The sequence below is a fragment of the Pteropus vampyrus genome, unplaced genomic scaffold, assembly GCF_000151845.1.
Source record: "Pteropus vampyrus isolate Shadow unplaced genomic scaffold, Pvam_2.0 Scaffold83, whole genome shotgun sequence".
Taxonomy (NCBI): Eukaryota; Metazoa; Chordata; class Mammalia; order Chiroptera; family Pteropodidae; genus Pteropus; species Pteropus vampyrus.
This window is the reverse complement of record NW_011888864.1, coordinates 7,297,506-7,317,307: the sequence shown is the minus strand read 5'-3', so window position 1 is coordinate 7,317,307 and position 19,802 is coordinate 7,297,506. Positions and strand designations below refer to the sequence as shown.

At 44.3% G+C, this 19,802-nt stretch overlaps 1 protein-coding gene across 2 annotated transcripts in view; it reads left to right on the top strand.

The window, feature by feature from the left end:
- Positions 1 to 19,802, top strand: part of FARP1 (FERM, ARH/RhoGEF and pleckstrin domain protein 1) — a 280,577-nt gene that overhangs the window by 242,799 nt on the left and 17,976 nt on the right. For both annotated transcript variants that reach the window (XM_011363222.2, XM_023532430.1), the window contains exons 17-18: positions 13,224 to 13,305; positions 18,868 to 19,105. In XM_011363222.2, the coding sequence (XP_011361524.1) occupies positions 13,224 to 13,305; positions 18,868 to 19,105 (320 nt within the window). The remainder of the gene's footprint in view (positions 1 to 13,223; positions 13,306 to 18,867; positions 19,106 to 19,802) is intronic.

Below are 19,802 nucleotides of genomic sequence, written 5' to 3'. Positions count from 1 at the left end.
GATGTTCAATAGAGTATCTTTCACAGATCTATGATTTTATTCATATTTTATATGAAGATACCAGAAAGCATATAAAAGGCTCAAAGCCAAAGAAATAGCAGATAGTCAATATGCAGCTCAGTTGACACGACCTTGCAACAGTGGACACAAACCAAATTGATGACATTTATCAGGAATAAATGGAAGAGTCTGCCATTAAGTTCAACTAATCAATTCCTCAAGCACATGATGAGGAAGACCTGGCTTGGCAGAGATTCAAGGCAAAAAGGCTGAGTGTGAATGAATTTAGTATGAGCCAGTAGAATAACAAGAGAAACCAGTGTCTATATCTGTAGCTGTCAGCATTGGCTGCTCATCACCTAGAAGCATAAAAAGTCTTGATAACCGTGCAGAACCCCAACCAGTATATCAGAATCTCTGAGAAGTAAGACCGAAGCATCAGTATTTCCTAACGCTTTCCAGGTGATTCTGGTGTATAGCCAAGGTCAAGAACCTTTGCTCTAGACTGCCTCATTAGAAAGAGACCAGAGCATGGAAAATGATTCCACCTTGCAACATCAAGGCTCAGAGCTCCTTAGCATACTCTACCCAGTTCTGAGTTTCGCATGTGAAATATTATAACAAGAAAATACATTTTATTTTTTAAAAAACGATTGTTGGAACAATGGATATTTGGTCTAGGAAAGAATATTTTAGAAAATATAATATGGCTCTCTTCAGGTTGGTCATATGTAAAAGAGAGTACATGTCTTCTTAGTTGTACCAGAGGACAAGATTTAGGCAAAGGAGTGCATTTCCAACAGGGCACATTGTGTCTGAATATGGGACAGGATTTCTCGAAGTGCAGCTTAGCAATGAGAGGCAGCCATGTGAGACAGTGAGCCCCTGCACTCTAGGGCTTCGTGAGCAGAGGTTGACTGTCCATTTCCAGAAGGTATTTATCTAGTGGATGGAACCTCAAACCTGGCAGTGCATCTGGGTCACTGCCAGAGGGAATTTTGAAAAACTACAGATTATCAGGCCCCATCCAGCCCTCCTGAATCAGAACTTTGGGGTGAGACCCAGAAATTTGTATTTTTGAAGTGCTTCTAGAGGGTGACTACAGTGAATACCTTTTCTGGAACAGCTGGTGTGGAATGCCTCTGATGAACTAAGATTTTGTGATTCTTCAATTTACATTTTGGTTTTAACTCTTTTATAAGCAATGAATAAATTATTGAATGAATGAATAAATACATAAGTGAGTATGTGAGCATTAGGCTTTGCCCACTGGGTTCTTGCAGTCTCAGAGGAGGAGGCAGGCATGTAGAGGAAGGAGGGCCAGGCCCATTGATGGATGTGAGTGCCATTCCAATGTGAGCACAGGGTGTCACTGGCCAGGTCTGCCTTGGAGAACATGTAGGCCATTAAAGCTTCCATGGAAGAGGTTGACTTGTGAGTTATATATTTAATGAGAATAGATCACAGGGAAATTTATTGAATGGATCACAAGGAAATTTATTAAGAAAGGATTTTACACTGAGTTACTGACTGAGACCACATGTGTGTATGTATATATGTATATGTATATGTGTGTTTTTTCATATTGTGATATAGGAAGCAAATTGGCTCATGTAGATGGGCAAGGCTGTGGTCCACACTCGCCATCAAACCACCACCTGAGATCTGTCTGTCCGTGGTCCTTGTGGAGTTTCATTTCTTCATCTGTAAAACGTGGAGGGCGGTCTCCACCTCACTGGGCTCTTACATGAACTAAATGAGACAATGTTTGTGAAGGGCTTAGCGTTCTGCCCCACATATAGAAAGAGGGGGAAGCTGATCATTTTTCTAAATACAGGTTTTATTTTAAAATAATTTTGGAGTTAGAGAAAATTTGCCAGTAGAATTTCTGCACACTCCTCACCTGTACCCTTCCCCTGTGTCAACTTCTTACATCACCATGCACAATTTGTCAAAACTAAGAAACCAAGGTTGGTACATTAATATTAACTAAACTCCAGACTTCATTCAGCGATACTTTAAATTATTATTGTTGGTGGAAAGAAATCTAAAGTGTATTATGTACATAAAGTTCCCCAAAATTTGGTACTTAAATGACACAGCCAACATGATTTTCCTTTGCAGTCTTATGTTAGATTGTCATATACTTTCATCAACAGTGGGAAATTATAGGGGGAAAAAATTACCAGGAAGTTTTCCTACATGATTAGGCTGAACCCAGGCTCAGTAAACACACCTGCTCCTGCCCAAACATTGTGTTCTCCTAAGTAAACACGCCTGAGAAGAGGATGGACCGTTTCATCCTGCCCAAAGCCCAAGTTACTCTGTTTCTTTAAAACAAGAAAACAGGTTTGATGCCTTCTGAAAACATGAAGAATGCTTATCCTTTTGAAAGCAAGCACATTTTACTCACCTGTCCAAATGCATTCAGAGAAAGCCACTTCAATCTTTGGCATTCAGGCAAGACTCCCACATTCCAGCCCTGAAATGATGGACAGGTGCTGAGCACAAGCTGGCCAAGTCATTCCCCAGAGATGAATGAAGACCTGCTTGGTACAGGGTGCCTTGGCAGATCCTTCAGTGCACAAAACTCAGCTTGCAGCTGGCAGGGAACTGGGATCCAGGGAAGAGTCACACAGTGAGGCACTCCGATAGGCTGTGGGCACTTACAGTGTCCAAGAAAGATCACCTGCATTTGTTTTGTTTTGTTTGAAGAAACTTGAGGTGGAGTCACTTGAAAGGAGTGCAGAAGTCTAGCCAGGAGAACTGGAAAGACTGGATGTGGAGATGTCACCATACAGACAAGTCAGGGCTCATGGGACAAAGGAGAAGGGAAAGGGAGGTTCCTGGAGCTTCGAGCCAGGTTTAACTGGGAGGATGGTCATGAAATGAAGAGGGAAATTAAAGGAAGAAGCAAGGATATCGGTGGGGAGATGAGCTTGCTTTGGGACACGTCAGATTTAAGAGGTTAATAACAAAGTCCTACAGACAGTTGGAAACGCTCCTCTCAGACTGGGGAAAGAAATCAGATTCAACAGCGTAGATTTGGAAATTATCTAAAAGAAGAATCTTTAAGGAAGAGAATGTTAAGACACAAGTGAGCCAGGGACAGAATCTTACCCAATACACCTTTTGGCAACTTTCCAGAGTCTGTGGTAGACCAAGAGCCAGCAAAGGCAACAGAAAAAGCCACCAGAGATTTGAAAAAAGGAAGCAGCAGGGGCAGAGGGTCCCAGAGTGGTGGCGGGGAGGGCAGAAGGAGTTCCCTGGTTTGCGGGACCAGGCTCAAGATGGACAGGAATCCTTCAGGGACGAGGGGTGAGGAGGGCATCCTCGAGGGATCAGAGGTCCCTCCACACCTGTGACACTTGTGGGTTGTGGGCAGGAATTTCATAGGTGAAGCAGTTTTGTCTTACCATGACACTCTAGTGACTGAAGTGGAGTAGAGATAACTGAGGGTCAGAAAATTGTTTAACACACTTCCCCACTTTAAGTAGAACATCTTTACAGGAGCAGCGGTGAACAATTATAGGACAAAAATGAATGAAATATTTTACTCAAAAAATTAAACATAGAACTAACTTCCATATGATCCAGTAATTTCACTCCTAGGTGTATATCCAAAAGAATGACACAAGGGGCTTAAACACACTTGTACATCAATATTGCTAGAGCATTATTCACAATAACCCAAATGTCCACTGACACATGAATGGATAAACAAACGTGGTGTAGCTTGAGGACATTATGCTGAGTGAAATAAGCCAGTTACAAAAAAGACAAATATTGTAGGATTCCACCTATATGAGGTTCCTGGAATAGTCAGATGCTTAGAGGCAGAATGTAGAATGGTAGTTGCCAGGGACTGAGGAGGGAAATGGAGACTTACTGTTCAGGGGATGTGGAGTTTGTTTTGGGAAGATGAAAAACTTCTAGAAATAGATGATGGTGGTGATTGTACAACAATGTGAATATACTTTCAGGTCACTGAACTGTATATTTAAAAATGGTTAAGATGGTAAATTTTGTTTTATATGTGTGTGTGTATTACAATTTTTAAAAAATAAGAAAAAAAAAGTCATAGGGAAGCCAGTGCAGGATAAAAGCAGAGGCTTCAAGACAGTGCCTTGCACCTGAGGGCCGCTGGCCTGTGCGGTGACTGCGTGGGGCGCTGACCAAGTGCTTTCCCGAATGAACCCGTTTAAAGCTTGCGCTGGTGGCAGGTGTGTTTCCTGATGGACTCGCCTCCGTTCTGACCGAGTCAGCATTCGCAGCCAGGCCTTGACAGGTTAGAGTGAGCCGAGGACCTCAGTTTAAAGCTCAAATCATATGTATACTGAGGGGAAAGTTCAGCTCTTATCTCTTATTAATTCAGACGTTGTTGGGGGCGAGGTGGGATTTAGCAGATGCCTTTTTCATCTGACCGCAGACCTCACAATGCTCACATTTCACTTTTTATCATGTTCGTCATTGTTGGCTCTTTTTGTCTCCCATTATTGTTTCCCTTTATTGCCCAACATTCTGGGAGGTCACTGGAGCTTTATACACAACAGATGAGAAATGAAAATAGACTTTTTACTTTTCGTAAGTGACACAGTAAGGGGAGGTATTTTGGGTGATCATCCCAATCGGTGAGATGCCGCACTTTTTTGCTGTGGCAAAGACCTCTGATGTTAATACTCATTGCCTTCTCTGGCCTGTGTTAGATGTGGGATCATTACGGGAAAAGCTAGAAGGAGCCTCTGGTGGGACAGCCTGTTTTCTCAAGCTTGCTGCACTCCTGAGGTTCCTGTGAGCTGGGCGGGCAGAGATTCTGTTCTTTTTACAGGCCCCTGGGGGTTTCTTGCAGTGGCCACCACCCAGTCTCCCTCCACTACACAGAAAGATAGCTCCACCTTCAGTCAGAAGCAGCTTTTCATAACGTTCTCTCTCAAAGGGGCAGCGTCTCCGTGTCATCAATGCAGGTGTTCAAACCAGGCCTGAGCTCACGCCATGTTCCATGCATGTGCACACGTGTGCACATCCACCTCACTCCTCCCCTCGGCTCTGAGTGTTGGCACCACCACACTTCACCTCTGCGTCACTGGGAGAGACAGATCAGACCCAGACCTTGTCCTTTTGAAAAGTCAACTATGGCTAACGGTTGCTGCCACACAGTGAAGCACTGGCTGGCTTTGCCCGCACAGATGGATTACATGATATGAAAGCTTTGGTTCCCCCCGAAGTTGGTATCTATAGATTATTTCCCACATCCACGTCAGGAAAGGATCTGATTTCCATCCTATTTTGTTGGTGCCCAAGATCTAAATATTTGTAAAAGTCCATTGAGGAGAATTCCTGTAATTATTTTCTGGAGTAATAATTATTACCCCACATACTTTGTGATCGGCTAATTCTTACAGCATGGAGGTCCCCTGTCTTCCCTATGTGCAATGAAAACTTTTATACCTTTTTGGGTAAAATCAACTGCAGTGCCTTTTCCCTTGGAACATTCTTGTGTGATGTATCCCACTGTCTCATAAGCTTTGAACGGTTCCGACGTTCCAGCAGCCATGGATTCGGTCTTGAGCAGGAAGTCAGGGTTACAACCTTGTATGTTAGGAATCCCGAGTCACTCTAGTCCGACAAAGCCAATTAACCGCATTGATTTTTCTCCCTGTAAAACCGAGTTAACCAGGTTCAGAAGCTGTGATTTCTACTTCCCTTCTCCCACCTCCAACCTCCATCGCTCTTCTGAATTCCCATGATGGTTATTAGCCTTTTTATGTCACCTTCCAACTACTTTTCAGCTGGAATCTCAGTTCCTTACACACATCTTTCCACTCTGCCAAAACTCTAGGTTCCTCCAGGGGGAACCATTCCCATGCCGTTTAGTCTAGCTTGGGACTCAGAACGGTGTCTGTGTTTGATGAATGGCTGATTTTCTCATTTGTAAACTGCATCACAATTCTTAAGGCTCATTTTTATTGTGGTTTTAAATCCTTTTATGCCTTATCTTCCTTGAAGATTTTTGAGACAGTTTACAAATGGAAAACAATACAAGAAAAGGATAAACAAGGACATCTAAGGCTGCACTATCCAGTAGGGTAGCCACTAGCCACTTATAGCAATTTAAATTAATTTGAAACTCATTTTTCTCAGTAACACTAGCCATATTTCAAGGGCTCACTAGCTACATGTGGTGAGTGGCTACTGTATTGAATAGCAGATGTAAAAAAAAAACATTACTGTCATTACAAAGATTTTTGGACAGCATTTTTCTAAAAAATGAAAAAGGAATAGTACAACAAACACAGGGCCTGTCACAGAATAGTTGCTCAAAATACTTAAAGAACAAATGCATGAAAATGTCTTGGTTTCCTCAAGGGTAAAGCTTAAAGAATTATATATTTGCTATTGTTGTGTTTCAAAGCCTCAAAGCAGAGGAGGCCTGGCAAATGGGAGTGGATAGTGCTTTTACACATGTAAAAAACCATATTCACGTGGAAAGTTTGTGGCATTACTATTAATAACAAACACCCTGGATGGCTTTCGGCCTAACCTTTAGAGGGAAAAGAACTCCAAGAAGCAGCTTCATTGCTGTTCACTTGTAACATGAGAGCGACTTCCGGGCTCCCTGCAAACCTCATCTCTCTGCGTGATCTAAAATAGTCGCCGCCTGCTAACTTGTGCCACTCATGCCAAAACATACCTGGGACACGGGCTGTGTGGCCAGGGATAAGACCGTAACGTGACTCTCCTTTTTCCTTCTTACTTGTACACTTGAGTTTGTGGTGGCAGGAGCCATCTCTGCACCCCAGAGCCCTGAGCTGTGGCCCGTGTATTTATACTATCCGTTTTAGGTCTTGTAGGGAAATAAAAACAGGCCTTGGAGTCAGACAGACCTTCCTTCAAATCCCACTTCCACTGGGCATCCTTGGGCCAGTCACTGAACCTCTCTAACGTCAATTTCTTTATTTGTAAAGTGGAAGTAGTGATCACTTGATGATGAAGGATGAAGGAAAGGAGTTTGTAAAGCGTTTGACAGGGCTTCTAGAACATGGCGGTAGTCAACACACAGTAACTAAAACCCTCCCCAGAAAAAAAACTTGCAGCCACCCCTCTGCTTCCTACTCTGGTACTGTCCTTCCTCATAATAATGCCACCACCCAACGAAAGAGCCCAGGTTCTTTTGCTTTTCTTTTTGCTCATTTGCAGCAGGATCCGTGCAAATCCTCATGTCAGCAAACTTGGCCAAGGTCTTCCTTCATTTATTCAACGAATATTTATTGTGTCTCTACTATATATCAGTTCCTCCTCTCAGTGTTCAGTGAACAAAGCAGGCCTGTTCTTCTAGAGCTTGTGTTGTGCTTACATCCTCTGCTCTGCTCTGTAGCAAGGAGGTAGCCAGAACCAGCCTGATAAGATTAGAAAGCAGAGCCTGGGGATACCTCAAGAGATCCTGTCCTATTTTCTACTCATGCCAAGCCAAGAGATCAATGAGTATCTGACCATTTTCTCAGGACAGAAATAACATCTCAGTATTCTAGAGATGTTAAAAGAAAATCACAGCTTTAGGACTGGACATATGCGTAGTCAAGCACCTTGCGTTTCTGCAGTATCTTTTAAAGCATTTTCCCTTAGATTATCTCCTTCGACAATCAAAATAATCTTGTGGAATTATCCCCGTTTTTTCCCCTATGGAACATGAGGTCTGAAAGGAAGAGTGCCTTGCCAGAAGTGGTTTAGCATAAAGCTAGGTAGGACTGTACCCCATTTCTTACTTTCCCTGTGGAGGCCATGAACCTAGGGGTTGGAGAAGTAGCTGTTAACTACTTATTCTCTGGTTCTGTCTAGGGCAGTGCTTTCCGATAGAACTTACTGTGATGATGGCAATGTCCTATGTCTGCATTGTTTGATATAATAGCTGCTAGCCACATGTGGCTACTGATCACTTGAAATATGGGTAGTATGACTGAGGAACTGGATTTTTAAATTTCATTTTAAGTAAAGTTGAAATTTAAATAAGCATATGTGGATACCGTATTGGACAGTTCTAGAGGCTTGAAGGGGAGGAGCTCTGAAGTGATAGAGGGGTGACAGACCCAGTCTCCCTTTCATGCCTGAATGCCCCAACACACTATGTCCTTCACCACCTACTTTCTTAGAACTCAAACGTTGAGGTAGTTGTCAAAAAAACAAGACTGGAGGGTGTTTCTCTGGGCCTGGCTGTGTAGTAGGCTGTACCATCGAGGTTTTTGGCACTCTGTGATGTTCACAGTGACGAAATCGCCTAACAGTGCATTTCCCAGAATGCATCTCTGTCATTAAGTGGCATATGACTGTAATCTATTGCTCTGGCTAATTTATTTGCTGTTTGAACCCAGCCACTCTCCCTATCCCACATATTAATGAAAAATTTGTCTTTGCACATTTACTTATTTACGCATTACCCTTTTATTTACATAGATATACAAACATGTGTTTTTAGGTGTTTTTTTTTTTTTTTTTTTTTTTCCATTTAGAATCATAGAAACCAGAAAATAGTAAGAATGAGGATGCGATGTTCGTTTCGTAAATGAGGCTTCACAGAGTTAATTACATTTTCCTAGGGCCAGAGAGCACTAGACACAAAGCCAGGGGAAAAGTCAGCCCTGCAGCTCCCAGATGCACAGTTCGCTGTTGGGTTTCAATCTGATGAGATGATGCTTCCTTTTTTTTCTGATGAGAAGGGGAGGGCAGAGTGTTTAATAACATGCTTTGATTAATACTGGGCTACTTGGAAAGCCCAGTGGGTCAGGCACTGCCTACTTTCCCTGGTAAAGGATCTCCTCCAACACTCGCCCAAAGCCAGGCCCAGTGTCCTCTCCCAGCGGAGATGGCTCCCCAGTGCACACCGTACTGTGTGGGATAGTTGGGGATTCTATCACCACCGAGGTCAGCGGCACGCTGGAAATTCAGTCTCTTTTAGGGTTCTGTGTGGATTGTATGTTGACCCTGGGGTTGAGGATGTGAATGGGGCACACAGTGATGATTTTTCCTGTCAGCCTTGCCCCACCTGCATCTACAGCCAGAGAAAGTGTTTCCTGACGCTCAGAGGCAAAGCCCTGTGAGGTAGGTCTCCTTCTGCCCCTCGTACACAGCCTCGAGCGTGGCCTCGCTGTTGGTCAGCCGCCCTCCCACAGAGAGCTGGTCCCTGCTCTCTTATCCTCTTCCTCCTCTTCTCTTTGTCTGCTCTTCTCTTTGCCGAGCTACGGACCAGCTCACGGGGAGGTGAGTGTGTGTGTTCAGCCGTGTGCTGAGATCACGTGTGGTTGATCCTGGGAGTACAGTGCTCAGGGTGCATGGGTCAGAGCTTAGCATCTAAGAGGCTTCTTAGTACGCACATGGGTTTCTGAAGCGAAATTGTCAAGAGAATTTTCAGCTTTGTTGCTCCGTGGTAATTACACAGACAACAAATATGTAGCCCTGTCCTCCAAACAAGGACCCTTTTCTTGTGAGGTTAACATCCGGAGGGTGTTCCAGAAAATTATAATTACTTTTCATGTTTTCGATAATAAAATGACCTTTTAGCTCTTCATAATAAAGCAAATGCTTTAGGCTTGTAGATTTGGTGACACGAACATGTAGAGGAAGTAAAAACATGATGATATTTCTGTAGGAGGCAGCAGGAGTCTGGGGTGTCGTTCCCATGGCCCGACTCTGTTATGGAACCATGCAGGGCTGGGGCTTGTCGTGAGTAGGGAGGGCATGAGGTCGGGGGCGGGGGCAGGGGGAGAGTGGAGGCAGAGCCGCTATGCTCGTCGTGTTAACTTAGGTCCCAGCCTGGTTTCATGACACCACCTCGAACTGCCCCCTTTGAATTTATTGATATCAGGGTCTTCCCAGTGGTACAGGGGACATGATACTCAGGGCAGTTTCTACAGCGAAATAAAGATGCTAAAGACTTAGGGGAGCAGATAGGGTCCTACTAGGAAACCAATGCAGGAAGAATATCTCCCTTAGTTTGGGGTTTTAATATCAGTATGTTTTCTTTTAATAAATACTTGGCGAAGAAGAAAGGAAATGAAGTCAGTAACGTCTGGCTTCCACCATCGCTTGCCGCTCCGCCCACAGTGTCCGCTTTCCAGCACTTCCTTTTTCCTTGGGTCGGGGCGTTATCTGTAAGAGGCAGGAAATTGCTCATTATTAATGGAAACGAGAGACCCCCATTTCTCCTCTTGCTCACCCAATCCAGAGGACTTTCACTAAATATATCTAAATTATGTCCTTTGAACTAACTGAAGATTTTTCTTATGTGCATTGTCAAATTGCATACCCATTTGAAAGTTTAGGGGTCAATTATTTAAGTTCCAGGTAATAGCCACATTCCCACAAATCAAGTGTACATTGTGTCTGGCCTTCTTTTATTACTGTATGGTATTCAATATCAGGTCTTTCTGGCTTAATTGCTGGGTTCTCTTTTGTTGCTCAGGCAAGGGGGGTAATGGAAAAGGAAGGAGAACTTTCCGGCTTCTAAAAGAGCATCACATGATGATGGTGCAGAGGGATCAGTGTTTCTGAATACCAGAAAGACTCCATTGTTTGGGGCTGGAGCTCCTTTCTGTTCCCAGTGGTAAGGAGAAGAGCAACTAGTAACTTCTCAACCAAGCCCAGCCACACATCAGGATCAACAGAATGGCCAACCAATAAATACCTCAGTAGTGATTTGGCTAATGACCATTTGCCAAAAATCCAGAGGTGCCTCAATCCTGCAGCTGATGGGGTAGAATACGTGCAGTGATTAGCAGAGCCTGGGTCTAAGTCATATGCTTGAGCATTTTCCATTTTGGGGAGAATTCAATGCAATGGGTGGGGATAGAAGAGACAAGTGAGGATGACTGAGGTCCCTAGCTTGAGCCTGGTGCAGAACAGGTGTATCATTAAGGAAGAAAATGTGGGAAGAGGATTGGGTTTGGGCAGTAAGGTAATCAACTCTGCATGGAGCCTCTTGAGTTTGAGATACCTGTAGGGGTGGTGATTCATGTAGAACCCTCTGGAAAGTATGAGAAATACAGTACCTGGGTCAGTAGTCACAAAGAACATTTGGCATCATGAATTGAAACCATGCAGAATTGAAGGAATTACATAGGAAAAAGTAGGAAGTGAGAGTAAATAACCACTGATGGATTCCCAAAGAACACAGACATCTTAGCCTGAAGAGGAGGAGCTGGCAAAGAGGACTGAAGAACTAACCTAAGGAGAAATCAGGGAGCCTGGAGGAACAGGCTTCCAGAAGCTAAAGAGCAGAGTACTAGGAAGTTTGGGGGCAGCTGGCCCAAAGAGGTTGACTAGGAGCAGGAGAGACGATACCTCAGTGGTTTAGTTGATTGAGAGGGTAATAGCAGGCTTCCACAGAACCATTTCAGGACTGGTGAGGACAGAATCCAAATTTTAATTCAGAGAAGTGAGTAGTAAGTACAGCAGTCTGCTAGCAGTGTTTCTTTGGACAGAGAGAGGAAGCAGGAGGACTGAGGAATGAATTCTGTGTCCGGTTAGAAGAGAATGGAATAGGTTACAGAAACACAGCCTAGAGGAGCCACTGAAGACCCAGGAAGGGGCTGAGGGCAATGGATGCTCTCTTTTCTTATATTTTAGAGGAACTTGAATTGCCTAATGGGTCTGGGCGCTCTGTCTCCCATGATGTAATTTATAATACATGCTTAGTTAGAACCAGTGGAAAATCTCATGGTGTGTGCAGCCAGGAGCCACGCGAGGGACCCGCCCCTCTGTGTCTATTTGCCTTGATCTGTTCACCCCGGCTTTGCTTCATTAAGCACGTGTGTTCCCTCCTGCCCTCCTCTTCCCATCTGAGATGCTTGATGAATCAGAGATTGAGTCAACAGTTCCGGAAGGCTCCGAATTCTCACACTGCTTCCACTGAGATGGAAGTCATTTCTCTCATTGTTACAGGCATAGTAATGGTGGCATCTATAGGGTGTCAATCACTCATCCTGAACACCTTAGAAGCCTCATACCAGAAAAAGTTGTTACCTTTTCTCTTTTTAATTCATCCCTTTCATTTAAGTTGGCTTCTAGCTATCCTGAACAGTTAGTTTGAAGATATTAGCCCGGTTTTTTGTTGAAAATCATGTTTTAATGACCTCTGAGAAATTCTTTCCTTGTCATCAGGAAAATTTGCAGTTATGCACTGGTATCCTTGTTAGGAGTGTAGACTTAAACGAGACTCCTGAGCTCAAGAACAAAGCTCACTATGTTGTAGTAACTGACATTAGGCAAGTTATGTAGTTTCTTTGTGCCTCAGTTTCTTTAGCTGTTAAATGAAGGTGATAATGGTACCCGCCTCATATGGCTGCCATGAGCATTAAACGAGTTAATGCCTATATTGTGCCCAGCACAGTGGACAGTACTCAGTAAATAATAGCTACCATTATTAGTATTTCTTCCTTTTTCTGGTTAAGTCCCTGGATCATCAACATTGGCTAAAGCACTAAGCTAGCTATAAGAAATATGAATATATTTATATAAGAATATAAGAAATATGAATATATACCCAAGTACTCTGCTGAAAATGCCCGCATCTTTGTCATCTGCCACCCAGCATGTCTAGGGGGAGACCTTGGTCCCTCTCTCTCTCCCTCTCCCCTCCCCTCTCTGTACCTGGGACACTAATCCTGCCCTCTTCTGGGTCGGTTCCCACATTCTCACCTCCATGCATGGGTCTCCTGCACTTTCTCAATTATATTTTTCTCTTCCCAAGAGCTTTTCACACAACTCTTTGTCTGCTTTCAGGCTGAAGGATTCTTGGGAGCAGAAATTTTGATTTTGAGGCTTAAGTCTTGCTTCTTCCAAGTGTCTGTCAGTCCCAGTCTGTGGGATACACTTTCGTTCTATGAGTGATCTCTTACTACGAGTGATCTCCGTGATGTTCTAAAGACACTGAAATCACCCAAGTGTGGATGGGAAAGAAAATGTAAAATGAGACCAAATTAAAACGATCAGGAAATGGTTCTTCCCTGTCTCTTTCAAAGCACAAGTGGAATTCTTTGTCTGCGAGAGACTGGGGTAATTTCCAAGTTTCTTCCCCGTGCTAACATTCTGTGACACCCAGAGCGGGGAGAGGTACACATTGCCAACTGGAAAGGAAGACCTAAGGTCATGTTTTGTGACCTAGGCGGGGACATTTTCTGGTAACAGTTTCAGTACTAATGCTTTGGTTTCCAACCCTTTGCCCTTGCTCTCAGGGAAGGCCGCTCAAATGCTCACATCAGAGGAGATTACCAAAGAATCGGCGATGTCATGCTGAAGAACATTCAGGCCATGAAGGTGAGCTGCTTTGGGACTTGAGCAGAGCAGGTTTGCCAGGGGAAATCATGCTGGAGCTGCCGACTGTAATCCCTTTCCATGATATGACAGTGTACACCTAGCACAACGCGGGTAAACTCGCCTGTCCTTTCTAGGTCATTTCATTGTGAAGCATAACAGAAAATCCAATCACTTTGGGGGAAGCACTTTTCATACTTTTTCTCTTCAAAAGCTCTTATGTTATAACCAAAACAACAGATATTTTCTGTAAACAGATCATTCAAAACCTGTTTTTAAAAATTATGTACACAAAACATTAGTTGACTGAACATTTCATTCTTAGTTGTTTTGGCTTCTTGTAAGCATGACAAAAATATTGGATTCGCAGCTATGTAGGAATTCCAGTCAATGCTATAACTTTAAAAAGTCAGTGTACAAGATAAATATATTTTTAACCATCAAGCAATAACTGGTGATAAAAGATACCCAAAGAAGTCAATACATATTGAACCAATATTCTACCTCATTTTTGAGATCTGCCCTACCTCTTATATCTCAAATTTTCATTTTCATCTGTTAATAATTCCTTTAACATAGAATGTTTTCATTTACACAATTTCTTTTGAATACAAATATATCTATATTTGCATTTTAAAGCAATCTTCCTGTATCTCGACTGCCCAGAGCCTCTCCAATAACCTTAACTAATAACTGCCCAGAGCAAGTTAATAACCCCTTAAAGAAGGCATGTTGTTCATACTGCCACCATTTCAGTCCATCCGTCTGTCCATCAGTCCATCCATCCATCTATCCATCCAGTGCTAGCTGACTACCTATACTGTATATGAGGCACTCATAGAATAAAACTTACTGTTGGGGTTTGAATTCCTAAGGATTTGGCTAAGTTGTATAATGTTTAATTTTTTCCCCTTAGAATTATAGCTCATAAGCTAGGACAAGAGGAAGATTTGGAAGGAGTGGTGCATGGCACAGAAAAGATAAGCTCTAAACCTACTTGAGATTTCCTGTTGCTCTTAACAAAGGTCAAGATATTATTTAACAGACTGAGCTGCCGCTTGCTTTTTCATGGTGTTCAAAAAGCAACACTCCTGCTTTGGGTAATATCAGAGGCCAGGGAAGCCATTAGGATTGCAGAATCCTACATCAAAAAAAAAAAAAAAAAAAAAGAGCAAGAATTATCTAAGATATCCCACCATTAATGCACAAGTGAGGTTGGTGTACAAAACTCAGATGTAATGGTAACATCTCTTTTCACTTTCCTGTGGTTTCTTATATTTTATTTTTTGAGCAATTTCAGGTTTATAGAAAAATTGAGCAGAAAGCTCACACAGAGAGTTTCCATATTCTCACTCCCTTCCCACCCCAACCCTCACAACACACACACCGACACACACACACACACACACACACACACACACACACACACACACACACAGTTTTTCCTATTAACCTCTTGTGTTCGTGCGGTACATTTGTTACAGCTGATGAACCAATATTGATATGGTATTGTTAATTGATAGTTTACGGTAGATTCACTTTTTGTGTTTTACATGCTGTGGGTTTTGGCAAGTGTGTAATGTCGAGCATCCACCTTGACAGAATCATACAGGATAGTTTTATGGCCCTAAAAATCCTCTCCGCTCCACCTCTTCATCCCTCCCACCCTTCCATCCCTGGCAACTCCTCATCTTTGACTGTCTCCATAGTTTGGTCTTTTCCAGAATGTCATATAGTTGGAATTATTGTGTAGATTTTTCAGACTGGCTTTTGTCACTTGTTAAAGATATGCTTTCTTCTATGACACATTTTCGTTACTGTTGTACTTCTCAGTTATTTTTCTCATTGAAGCCTCTTTTCCCATGTTCTGTTTTTTTTTGTTGTTGTTGTTTTTTTTCAGCCCAATTCGTTTTTTTAGCTTTTTCTCACAGTGCTCCCTTCGTCAGATTATAAGCCTGCACTTATTTCCTCCCTTCAAAGAGCCTTGGATTCCACCATGCATCTCTGGGGACAGCAGCGGAGACCTGATAGCTCTTCCCCACCCCCTCGGGGACAGTCCCCAGAGTTCTCCTGTTCATCAGCTCTCCTTTGTGGCCCTCTCTGGCTTGTCTGCTGTCTTCCACCCTCTGCTCCTCCACAGAGAGCTGACATTCAGTAGACATCCATCCTCCTCTCCGTTCACCTAGCACCTAAGACCTAAAAATACACCTGATTTCCGCTCATAGCAATTCTATCTCCTCAGTCTAGTGAGTTGGCCTTATTGAGTTTAGCCAGCTTCCTCAGCTGTGCTGGCATTCTAGTTATTGTGCCAATCAAGCGTTTATAGCATGGAGCTCTGTGCAAGCAAAATAAAAATAGTTGGAGAGGCTCAGAGAGCCACTGGTAGCCTTTTGAAGAAATTTGTGTGTGTGTGGCAGTTATTGTTGGTTTTAAATAATTTTTATGAAGTGTGGAAGGGAGTAGCAGAAGACATAAAAGCCCAGATTAGCACTTTTGTCCAAAATGCTTCAGGTGATCTCCAGCTTGCAGTCTTTCCTGCCCATCCCCCGAGCTGTGCACTCACCTGCGTTTGCAGGGGCTCAGCGAGGATGCTGTGATTACCCTTCACCTGTTCCAAGACCTTCTGCATGAGACTGAGGGAGCTGACCCAGGGGCTTCAATCCCCACATGAAAGCCAGAAATGCCCAGTCTTGTCCTCTAGCCCACGCTGTGAACTTCCAACTGGAAAATCTACCCACAGGCACGAAGGCACTTCGACATCCACGCAGAGAAAAGGACGTCCTCCTCTCCTTTCATCTTGACCCTTCACCTGCCATCCAGGCTGTCTCCCCAGGCCTCCACCCCCTGCCCCTTCTCCTTCTTACCCTCCTACCACATTCCTCCTCCTGGCTCTGTTTTCTCTTTCCTGGATGACTCACCCAGCTTCCTGATTAGTCTTCTTGCCTTCCACCAAACCACCATCCTCCCAAACCACCATTTATATTACAGCCGGACTGGCAAAGCTCAGAACCTTCCTCGTCTCTCTGCGGCTCGGAGAATACAATCCAAACTCTAAACCTGATGAAAAAGACTTCACACTAGCCCTAGACAATCTCTCCAGACCCCTTCTCCCTGTCCTTCACATTCTATTCTGCATTTCAGGGACCATGAAGTCCATACTCCAGGTGCTCAGGTCTTAGCAAGACTCCTGCCTCGGCTGCATGCATGCGCTGATTCACTTGCTCATCAGTGCAAGCAGACAGCAGACTTTTATTGAGCATCTACCATGTCTATCAGGCCCTGAGGTTACAGTGACATGACAAATGCTCTCTCTCAAAATCAAGTAGGGGACCAGACATGTGATAACATTGCATTGAGCTATACACATGCACACACGTACAGGCATGTGCCCACACATGTATAACACACACAATGACGGCATGGAAAACTGATGGAATCCAGATAAACAATGTGGATTGTACCAATGTCAGTTTCCTGGTTGTGATATTGTGCTATTGTTATGCAAGATGTTAGCATTAGGAGAGGCCAGGTGAAAGGTGCATGGAGTCTCCTTATAGTTTCTTTGCAACTTCCTGTGAATCTATTTTTTTTTTAAGTCACAAAATAAATTCTACAAGAGAAACCATATGATAAACTAAGACGGACAAACACAGCATAACTGCTGGAGGATCGACAAGACTAACTCAGCCTGGAGATCAGGGAAGGCCCCAGAGGGAACCCTGAAGGGTGAGGAGGGGCTGGGAGGTGTCTTAGGAGGGGAGCGTCATATGTAGAGGTTCTGGGTTCGAGGACCTGGCACATCTAAGTGCAGGTTGTTCAGTGGGTGGCCTGGGGTGAGCAGCAGGAGGCGATGATGGGGGGATAGGAAGGATTACACCCTAAGGCCCTGTGCGCCCTGCTGAAGACTCTGAGGTTGTCCCAAGATGTTGGGAGCTCTTGTATCCAAGAAAGAGGCGATGTGCTCAGCTGCATTGTAGGAAGTTTATTTTGGTGTCTGATGCACAGTAATTTGGAAGTGTGAAGAGTAGTGACAGCCCCTGCTGGGGACACCATTACAGTGGCAGATGGTGCAAGGCTGAAACAAGGGCTGTGACCTTGGGGGTGAAGACAGGAGCTGGTTTGACAGTTTAAAGAGGTGGAATTGGTAGGACTTGGGGAAGGAGTCAAACAATGAGGGAATCTGGATCCAGCGTTTCTGTCCAGCATTTTCTGGCTGATGGTAGCACTGATCCTGAAGTTAGAGAATCACAGGGTGGCCCCCAGGGAGACGGGGACTGTTGGGTTTGTGTCTGGATTCACTGGGCTTCAAGCTGTTTCTGGAAGGTGTGAGTGGAGATGTTGGGATTAAGAATCCAAGTGTGGGGGTTGGCAGTACACAGATAGCAGCTGTCCTTCTGTCCTGGGGTGTCCTCTGTCCCCGACTCCCTAAGTACTCTGTCTGTCTGGACATGTCCTCCCCTTGCAGTTCTTCCCTGCCTGCTGCGAGGAATTCCTCTCTAGTTTAATGCTCTATATCATCAAACTTTTTACCTTGCATCTGTCTCCACCACAACTTGTTCAAAGAAAAAAACTATTCGGCAACACTTGCTAACGATGGTAAAGCAGACCTTACTGTGTGGTGAAGCAGGACCGTTGTGACCGAGGGAGGAGCATAGCAGTGGGGTTTTATAGTGACTGGGAGATTTGGGTTCAACCCTGAATACAGCATGGGCAAGCAGGAATTTATAGCATGGAGCAGGATAGAGTCAGAAGATGGAAAATTCCTAAAAGGAAACATCAGGAGCGAGGGGGCATTCTGGCTGAACCAATCGTAGGATTCTTGCTGAAGACAAGCCAGAGTGGTCGGACATCCCCTGGGGATGGCGAGAGATGAGGGACACGAGGTCGAGGGTGGCAGCTATCCAGGGTGAGGGTTCTGGGGAAACTGCCTGAGCAGGATTCTTGCTAAAACTAGATTTACACGGAAGTACACAGACGGCCCTGGGAGAAGGTTCTGGAGCCTGACAAATGTTTGGGCAAGGAAAGGATCTTGGTCAGACCCCAGGAGAGTAGGGACCATGTCTAATTCTCATCCAGCTCCCTGAATCTAGCAGTGTAGGAGGCTAATGGCAGGTACTGTTAGTATACGAGGAAAAAAGGGAAAGGGAAACAGACATATATTTTTTTAACTATATGATGTTTACTGAGTGGTCCTGGTCTGTTTGTCATCTTTTGACGTTTTGAAGAAAACCACATAGGGAGCTCCTATGCATTTAATTTCCCCTTTGTTTTGCCAGTCTTGTTTTTAAAAGACACTTTACACCTCTCATGTTATATATACATCTCCTATTTTATCATCCCTACATGTTTTAAACTGCTCAATTCTTTAATAGAGCTTTTTATTTCATTTTGAAAACTTAATTGAAATAATGAAGTCGTGCAATGTAAAAAATATGAACTTTAATGAAATGAAATGATAGAAGCGGAGTCGATCTTCGTTCCTGCATGTCAAACCGGGCGACCGTGCGCATGCGCAGTTTGGCTGAGCGGGACCCCACCCTCACCCTCGTCTTTTGCCCTCACCAGCAACTGGCCGCTCACCTGTGGAAGCACGGCGAGGCTTTGGAGGCCCTGGAGACCAGCATCAGGAGCTCCCGGCGGCTGGAGAACTTGTGCAGAGACTTCGAGCTGCAGAAGGTGTGCTACCTGCCGCTCAACACCTTCCTCCTGCGCCCCCTGCACCGGCTCATGCACTACAAGCAGGTCCTGGAGCGGCTGTGCAAGCACCACCCTCCCAGCCACACAGACTTCAGGGACTGCCGAGGTGAGCGGCGGGTGGGCGCCACCAGCCCAGCAGAGAGCGGGGCTCCGCAGGCCAAGAGCTCTGTGACACGGTGCCTCAGGTTTTCACAGCACTGCTTTTTAGTACGTGGTCAAATATTTTCTGTTTCCTCTTGACTTTTTTGTAAAGAAAGTGAGAATGATCATTAGGACCACTATTTTCCTTTTGCATGCGTTTTCTCCTTTGATTCTGGGTGGTTTAGTGCAAAGAACTCTGGAGAAGCTCCACTGAGAGTCAGCCCTCTCTAGGAAGTTTTCCTCTGCCTACCTGGTTGAAACTCATCATCCCTTTTTAGACCCAGCACAGAAAATGGCTTGTGATAAACACTAGTGCTCAGTGCTGCTGGGTGTTGGTAATCTGCCAGTCACCTTACTAAGCACTTCACCTGAATTAACTCTAATCCTTACAACTAGTCTATGAGGCAGGGGTGAGCTCGTTTTACATGTGGGGGCTATTGAGACCAGAGAGGTTAAGGAGCCTGCTCAGAGTCACACAGCTGGAACGTAAATGACTTAGAACCTAAATCCAGAGCCCATGTTCTTGAGCATCCTACCCTACTGTTTCATGATGATACTACCCACTGTCACTTGCTCAGCACCCAGGTCAGGTACTGTGCCAGGTAGCTTGCTAAGGTTACTAATGTTAGGTCTTTATTCTTTTAACAACCCCATGAGATAAG